The sequence below is a fragment of the Nyctibius grandis genome, chromosome 25 (assembly GCF_013368605.1).
Source record: "Nyctibius grandis isolate bNycGra1 chromosome 25, bNycGra1.pri, whole genome shotgun sequence".
Lineage (NCBI taxonomy): Eukaryota > Metazoa > Chordata > Aves > Nyctibiiformes > Nyctibiidae > Nyctibius > Nyctibius grandis.
Genome location: NC_090682.1, coordinates 666,468 through 674,811, shown reverse-complemented (window position 1 = coordinate 674,811; position 8,344 = coordinate 666,468). Strand labels below are relative to the sequence as shown.

At 52.8% G+C, this 8,344-nt stretch overlaps 1 protein-coding gene across 2 annotated transcripts; it reads left to right on the top strand.

The window, feature by feature from the left end:
- Positions 1 to 2,631: 2,631 nt before the first annotated feature.
- Positions 2,632 to 8,040, top strand: TMEM218 (transmembrane protein 218). 2 transcript variants are annotated; one of them, XM_068418315.1, is made up of 4 exons: positions 2,632 to 3,255; positions 3,336 to 3,407; positions 4,374 to 4,476; positions 7,513 to 8,040. In XM_068418315.1, the coding sequence occupies exons 2-4, from the start codon at positions 3,355 to 3,357 to the stop codon at positions 7,654 to 7,656; spliced, it is 300 nt and encodes a 99-aa protein (XP_068274416.1). In that variant the 5' UTR covers positions 2,632 to 3,255; positions 3,336 to 3,354; the 3' UTR covers positions 7,657 to 8,040. The 2 variants fall into 2 exon arrangements, with proteins under 2 accessions (XP_068274416.1, XP_068274415.1); XM_068418314.1 differs by lacking the exons at positions 2,632 to 3,255; positions 3,336 to 3,407 and adding an exon at positions 4,175 to 4,297.
- Positions 8,041 to 8,344: the final 304 nt, after the last annotated feature.

The following is an 8,344-nucleotide window of genomic DNA, read 5'->3' as shown; positions in this document are numbered from 1 at the left end:
ATATCACTCTGCAGTTGCTTTTACTTCGGAAAGCCAAGTATCAAAAAGCCTTATTTGTACTCAGTGGACTGAATTAAAATTGCATTTAGTATAAAAAGTCACAAAAACCAAAAAAACACCAACTTCCTCCCACTTGGGAGCGTTCTGAACCGTAACGGGTGATGACAAAGACACCCCGTCTTCCTCCATTCACGTTCTCCAAGTGCTTCTCAGTTGGGGTCGAACTTGTCCCACCACAGCAAATGCTTTTGCTCCTCCACCTCCCACCAGCTGAGGCGTTTTCAGGCTTTTAGAGGCATCTCCTCTCGCTGGGATGGGATTTTTTTTTTTTTTATTTTAAAAGGGACTTCATATCCCATCTTATTATTTTTTGAACGTCGCAGGATTTGTTCTGTTTGAAGTCTTACATCCTCATTTCCCGTCAGGACGATTAAAATTGATTTCCGCCATCAGCAAGAGAAAGATAATCCAAAGTGGGTTCCTGCGAGAGAGAGCTGTATCCCCACCGGAGCCATTACAAACCCTCTTCTATTATTTTAACTTTCTTTTCTTAGGGATTTCTCTTCGGAAAAGGCCAACTGAGCACTTCTCGGCCGTCTGTGTCCTCCAAGAAGTCAGGGAGAACTATTTAACCTCATGTATTTCCATCGCAGAAAGTGGACCGGAGGATTTAAATAGCTCTTGTTTACCACTGCCACCCTCCCGGAGGTATTTTTAGAGGGGTAATCGGATCCTCTCGACGCCTTCGCTTTGCTTTCTCGGGTTCTGCATCCTCCGACCCCATCCCTGCACCTGTCCCAGTTTGTATCCGGGCAAACCGAAACTGGATGGTTTTTTCCCCATTGCATTAAGCTGGGTGGTTCCTGGTGCATCCGGAGGCTTTGCAGGAGGAGGACGGAGGGATTCAGGCTGGAAAACCATCTCCAAGGTGTAAAACCTCTGGACAACAAAGATGTGGACATACGGGCACGGAGGGCACTCAGGGATCCAGCCGTGCCTGCCTTTACCCATCTCTTAAATCAATTAAACCCAGAATATCCTAACTAAAAAATCAATTCAAATAATTAAAATCAATTAAATAAATTTTTAAAATCAATTAAATAAATTTTAAAATAAATTAAATACATTCTAAATCAATTAAATCCATTTCAAAGCCAATTAAATCAATGTTAAAATCAATTAACTCAAACTCTGAATATCCTAAATAATCTCTGAAATATGCCAAAAACACCCCAAAAATACAAATAGCATCTTTTCAGGCTGGAGGATCCTGGGACCCTGCGACCGTCCCACTCCTGCACTGGTTTGCAGCGAATCTCTGTAAGCAAATTTATGCAAATGAGGGGAGGTTGGTGGTTCCTATTGCACCTGGCAGAGGGGGAAATGATGGGTTTGTACCAACGTTGCAAGAGCTCGGCTTTCCCCAGCTGCCATCCTGGGGCTCCCAACCCACGAGGAGGCACCCCAAAAAGGGGGTCCCCAGCCAGGTCCCCACCATCTAACGGCGTCACCATCAGAAGACTTAAATACCTTTACAAGAGAGTAATTTAACGCCATCCCCAGCTTAAGCTCCATATCTACCGGGCGTGAAATTAGTTCCAGCAAGCTGCAAATTTGCCGCTAATAAAAATATTTAGCAATTCGCTAGTCTTTAAATCAGGAGCAGAATATTTTCCTGCTTGCATCAACGCATGTTTCTTTTTAATTCTAATATTTGAGCGTCAGGGCGCTCCAGCCGTAAAACTCCAAGTTTTACAACTGCGCAAAGAGTTTTAAATCAATTCCCTCAGCACTTCCAACTCCGCCGCCAAGAGCTTGATCGTTTAATATCATTGAATATTAGATCATGTTCGTCATTTTGGCCACTGGGATGAGCCAGGTATGGTGGATTTGCAGTTTTTAAGCCAAAACCAGACCATCTCGACCCAAACCTGCCCCATTTCCAGGGGCTGCTCCTCAAGGGGCATCTTACAAAAGAGCTTTGATCCATCTGATCCTGCCTTGCAGCCCTTGAAGGAAGGTGACCTCTCCATCCTCCTGGGCCAAGTGTTTAATTAGCCTCACTGTCTCTCTGCCAAGCTCATTTTGTTCAATTCCAACATCAGGATCTTTTTCATACTTTTGCCAAGAAATACTGCAAAACCTCTTCATCTTTTCCTTGGGAAAACCCACCCATGGCAATGAAGCATCCTTCAGTTTGCCCCCGTTGTGCTCAAAGAAACTCACAGCCCTGTTGCAACACCATATATGCCATATAAATAAATATTATAGGGGTATTTTGGAGCACGTTGGGATGCTGGGCATCATTTCATCTCCAAATCTTAGTGCTTGAGTTACCACCAGCCCAACTACGCTGGATAAACCAGATGGGATTAAAACCAACAGGCAACATGGCTAAACCTGGCCGTTGGGGCATATATCAGATTGATTCTTCGACCTCTGGCCAAATATCTGGGACGTGGCGTGGTCCAGCAGTGGGTTCAATAGCTGGATGATCCAAGATCTCTGCTGCAACCTCTTGAACTTGCTTAATGTTGTCATTGTCGGCATCAAGAAACTACCAGGCAGCACCAAGGAGATGAAGGAGATAACGAATAGTGAAGACCCAGTTGATATGGGAATGGGTTAAAGATGTTGTTAAAGCTGCGGATAAAAGGTAGAAAGGAAAATGCAGTAAAGGAAAAGACTCGTTGGCTGATGGACAAAAATGACTTTTAGATGGAAAGCCAAAGGATGGAAGAGGAATGGCAGAAAGAGTCTCTGTGAAAACAGGGCTATGAAGAAATTTGGGGTTTTAGAAACTACTGGCATCCCAAAAATGCAAATAAATGGGAAAATAGAGAAAAGCAAAGGGAGATTTTCGAACAACAGAAGCAAATTTATCATTTCTGATTGCCAGCAGGAGCAGGAAGCATGGGGAATAACGGAAGAGAAGGGTTTGGAAAACGCTGGCGAAGACAGACATCGCCAATGTGGGGTTTGCAGAGGAAAAAAAAACCCTCTCTGGGTGGGATTAACATCACGAGAAGGAGTTTGCTATCAAACATATGCTTTTAATATGTTGGCAGGCGGTTCCTACTCGATGCCAAGTAAAGGCAGGTGTCGGAGACAGTTTGCGCTCTGCTTGCCGAACTGGTTGATGTCACGCCGGTGACTTTGATTTCATCGCAGGAAAAGGCAGGTCGGTGCCGCGTGGCATAATTAATCGCTGTTTTATGCCTCCCATTAAAAGAAATGACAGAAAGAAAACATCAGGTAGGTGACATTTTATGCAAGGTATCATCAGACTTCAAGTCATTGAGAGGAAAAACTGAATATATCAATGTTGTTTTCAGGTTAACTGGTAGATGAGCCATGAGTACGGGCATGAAGTCACCCATCAAACCACACCGGTCAGGGTCTGATGGGTGAGATGCAATGGGGAAGAAACAGGATTTAAAAACAGGCAGAAAATTGGGTTTAAAATTAAAATCCTTCTTGTCTTGATATTAAAAGATGCTCTGTGCCTTGACAAACCTCCTTGGCTTGGCTTGGAGGACCTTGACTCCTGGTGTGGCTGTCCCACAGCAGTGCAAAACTCTGCCGTGTTTGTATTAACCAAATCTGCCTGATTTTGACCCTAAATATTTTGAGGGTGTGGGAAGCTCAGTTTCGGGGTTTGGGCGGGGGGGGGATGTTAAAACCTTGCTCCAACAGAGATGGTCCCTACAGCAGGGTGGGCAGGAGCTGGCTGGCTGCTACAACGAGCAACGCTGGGTTAATTAAGCACCGATCCGTTTGCAACGGGAGTCAGGGGTGTGTGGGGGGGGAAGTTACCGTTATACCGGGAGCACCTTCCAGAACCGGGATGGGGTGGGGGTGTCCCAGGACGGGAGGGGCAGAGGCTGGAGAAGGGGCAGCGGCTGGAGGAGGGTCCTGCGAGATCCCCGGCGCCGGGAGAGCCGGGACTGATGCTGGGAGAGTCGGGACCGGGACCGGGACCGGGACCGGGACCGGGACCCGAACCCGGATCCCCGGAGATCAGCGGCGCGCCCCCGCCACTCGCGGCGCGGGCAAACCTACAGCCCCGCCCCCGCGTCACTCCCTCAGCCAATGGGAAGCGTCGCACGAGCGTCTGGCGGCGCTGATTGGCTCGTGGGCTGCATCGCGGCGCGGTTGCTAGGGGGAAGGGGCAGAAGCGGAGCGGCATGGCGGGCACGGTGCTGGGCGTAGGGCCGGGGGTGCTGGTGCTGCAGGTGCTGTGGGGCCTGGCGCTGCTGTTCTGCCTGGGGCTGTCCCGCGCTGCCGGCCGGGCCCGGTGAGCAGCGGGAAAGGGGAGGGTGGGAGGGAGGATGGGATCAGGGCGGGCTCGGTGCTGGAGCCGCTCCCCGCAGGTTCGCCGTGGTGCTGGTGACGCTGGGAGCCGCCGTCCTCAGCGCCGCGCTGCTGCTCTTCCCCCGGGAGGACGAGAGCCCGGTCACAGTCGCCGCCGATGAGGTGAGCCCACGGCACGGCCTGCGTGGCCAAACGGGCCCGGGGGGTGGTGGGATGTTAACGCAGGGAGGGCTCCAACTGCCGCACTGAGGCCCCAGGGATGGGCCTTTCCCTCAGGGCTGGCCCCGAGGGCTGCCCCGAGGCCCCAGGGTTCAGTCTTTCCCTCAGGGCTGGCCCCCAAAGGCTGCCCTGAGGCCCTGGGGAGGGGTCTTTCCCTCAGGGATAGGCCCCACATGCTGCCCCAAGGCCCCGGGATTGTGCCTTTACCTCAGTGCTGGCCCCCAAGAGCTGCCCTGAGGCCCTGGAGGTGGGCCTTTACCTCAGGGCTGGCTCCCAAGGGTGCCCCGACACCCTGGGGATGGGACTTTCCCTCAGGGCTGGCCTCCAAGGGCTGCCCTGAGGCCCTGAAGATGAGGCTTTCCCTTAGGGATGGGCCCCAGGGCTGCCCTGAGGCCCCAGGGCTGGGACTTCACCTCGGGATGTGGCCCAGGGTTGGGTCTTTACCTCAGGGCTGGACCCCGAGGGCTGCACCCCGAGGGCTGCCCTGAGGCCTTTCCCTCAGGGCTGGCCTCCAAGGGCTGCCCCGAGGCCCCACGGATGGGCCTTTCCCTCAGGGCTGGCCTCCAAGGGCTGCCCTAAGGCTCCGGGGATGGACCTTTACCTCAGGGCTGGCCCCGAGGGCTGCCCCGAGGCCCCAGGGTTCAGTCTTTCCCTCAGGGCTGGCCCCCAAAGGCTGCCCTGAGGCCCTGGGGAGGGGTCTTTCCCTCAGGGATAGGCCCCACATGCTGCCCCAAGGCCCCGGGATTGTGCCTTTACCTCAGTGCTGGCCCCCAAGAGCTGTCCTAAGGCCCTGGAGGTGGGCCTTTCCCTCAGGGCTGGCTCCCAAGGGTGCCCCGACACCCTGGGGATGGGACTTTCCCTCAGGCCTGGCCTCCAAGGGCTGCCCTGAGGCCCCAGGGCTGGGACTTCACCTCGGGATGTGGCCCAGGGATGGGCCTTTCCCTCAGGGCTGGCCTCCAAGGGCTGCCCCGAGGCCCCACGGATGGGCCTTTCCCTCAGGGCTGGCCTCCAAGGGCTGCCCTAAGGCTCCGGGGATGGACCTTTACCTCAGGGCTGGCCCCAAGGGCTGCCCTGAGGCCCCGGGGATGGGCCTTTCCCTCAGGGCTGGCCCCCAAGGGCCACCCCAAGGCCCCGAGGATGTGCCTTTCCCTAAGGGATGACCACGACTGCCACCCTGAGGCCCCGGGGATGGGCCTTTCCCTCAGGGATGGGCCCAAAGAGCTGCCTCAAGGCCCCAGGGATGGGCGTTTCCCTTGGGATGTGGCCCAGGGTTGGGCCTTTCCCTCAGGGATGGACCCCAAGGACTGCCCCAAGCACCCGTGGATGGGCCTTTCCCTCAGGGATGGCCACAACTGCTGCCCTGAGGCTATGGGGATGGGCCTTTCCCTCAGGGATGGGCCCTGGAGATGGGCCTTTCCCTCAGGGATCACCCTGTGCTCCCTTTTCGGTCTCTTGTGGCTTCTACTCCGGCGCACGCTCCCGTAGGTGCGGGCTGTGTTGTTCATGGAGCCGGGGTCTGTTTATCTCCTTAACAAAATCCCTTATTTACGTGCCATTTTACGTGACCCGTAGGGTTTAGCTCCCGTTCTCCCATCCCCAGGCCCGAGGGGCTCTGTGCAGGGATCACACCCGTACTTTTATCCCTCCCAGCCCTGAGCTTGAGCAGCTTCTGCTCCCCCTCTGCCATCCCCTTTCACAGCTCGGGCCTGGCTCTCTGTGCTCCCGCCTGCCTCCATTTTCCAACACACCCCGGAGCACGCCGATACCCACAGGTAGTTTTGATAATTTTCCCTCTACTTCTGTAGCCTTTCACTTCCCCGCAGCTCTTGTTTTCTATTTTAAAGCCCAGTAACTGCATTTTGGTTCTGTTGTTGGTTATTACCACGCTCAAGCATGGAGCCATCTGTGTTTTTAGACAGCCCCTTGTCTGTGTTGTCAGGCGTGGGGATCTCCCCCGATTTTGGGTCGCATCAGGCTGCCTGAGCTGCGATCTTGATCATTCCCAGAGCTCTTTGAGCTTTGAATACACAAAGTTTTGTGGCATTTTAGGTGCTGTTTCCTCTGTTTGATTATTAATGCGCATTCATTATTGCCCTTCTGGATCCGTGTAAATCCCTGCTAAAGATTCTTGTAGCTTTTCTTTTCTCTGCCTTGCTTGGGACCTGCTCCTGTAAAGGTTGGAAGCGAGATGAAGGGCAGCCGAGCGCGTGTTTGTGCCCAGGAGGCCGACAGAACTGGAAAGCTTATTTTTTTTTCTTTTGCGGATCTTCAATTGGACTGGACCTGCCCTGACTATCAATAATACATGACCTGGGCTTTCTGCACCGAAACTCTGCTAATTGGCTAATTAAAAAGTGAAACGTGCAGAAGGAGCCAACGCTTTGCTCACAAGAGACTCTTTTCTGCGGCAACACCAAGGCTGAGCGCGCGCTAAGGCGATTTATAAAACGGAGCCGGGGCTGAGCGAAGCTCTGGGGTAGTCTCAGGAGCCGAGAGGATGATTTCATAACGAGCCTTCTCGTGGTTGGCTTCCGTGTATTTCCTTGCTGCTGTATCTTCTTTTTTTAAATCATTTTTTTTTCCTTTCCCCGCACCATTTCCCTTTTAAAAGGGAAGAATCGTGCGCAGTTCCTCGCAGCGCTGGGAGGTTTGTGGCCGGGGAGAGCTGCTGCAGGTTTGGACTCTTGTTTCTTCCCTGTGCTCGGTACCGTGCTGCTCCTTTCCTCCACATTAGGTTTGCCACGAGTGGCTTTTTTTTCAGAGGAAAAGGATTCTTCTTTCAAGCATTTGAAGCTTCCTACAGAGAGCACTTGTGTCAGGAATGAAAAACGAGGGGAGAAATCTGGGGGAACCCCAAAGGTTTTCCTCCCGGGGCGATCTTCTCTGCCAGTTCTCCTTTCCAGGACGTGGCGTGCTCCCTCCAGGCTCCCGGAGCAGACCGAGGCTCTAACATATGTTGTGGTCTTTCTTTTTTCCCAGTCTCTGCAGATCGTGGACACCTTCCTTATCGGCCGCTTCGTCCTCCTGGCTGTGATGAGCCTGGTCTTACTCGGGTGCTTGTTCCTGCTCCTGATTTACCACCTCATGGAGCCTATGTACGCCAAACCGCTCCCCAGCAGGTAGCGGCAGCAATCCCAGTGAAGAGGAAATCCCAGGTTCATGGTGATAAACGAGGAAGGGAGACCAGGAGACTGTTCTGGAGGTGAACACGTTGTTTTTTCTGCACTCAGAAAGAGCCGATGAAGCAAGTGGAGTTGTGTCCCTCGCACCCAGCGCTGCGTCTTGCATCTTTAAAAGCAAAGTTTGGACTGAGCACGAGCACCTTCCCCTCCAGGGACTCTGCAAAGGTGCTTTAACCTCTCTCTTTTCCTTTTTACAGGAGAGTTGAAATCCATGCACTTGCACTACACAGTTGAACTGAGCTGAGATGGTTTGTTATCGTTATCTGCAAGAGATGATTTGTTATCATTCCTTTTTCACCTGAGTTTAATAAAACTCTCTGACAAACCCCTGACTCGGTCTTTATTTATTCTCCAGGAACGTCACCTTTTGCCACCCTTTGGTGACAGTGTCTCTGAAAACTGCCTTTTCCCATGGCAGGCGTGGGGTTTTGTGGAAATTCAGCGTGTGGTTGTGGATCCTTGGGGATGGTCCCTGTGACTGGAAACCGGAGCCTTTGGAGTGGGGAGGGAACAACGTGCAAAATAATGCCAAAAAGGGCAAATTAAAATCTCCCCTCTGCAAGGACGTGGAGGAAAGCCAGGTCTCACCTCCCTGTGCTAAACAATCCTGTCAGCCCACGAAAAAAAAA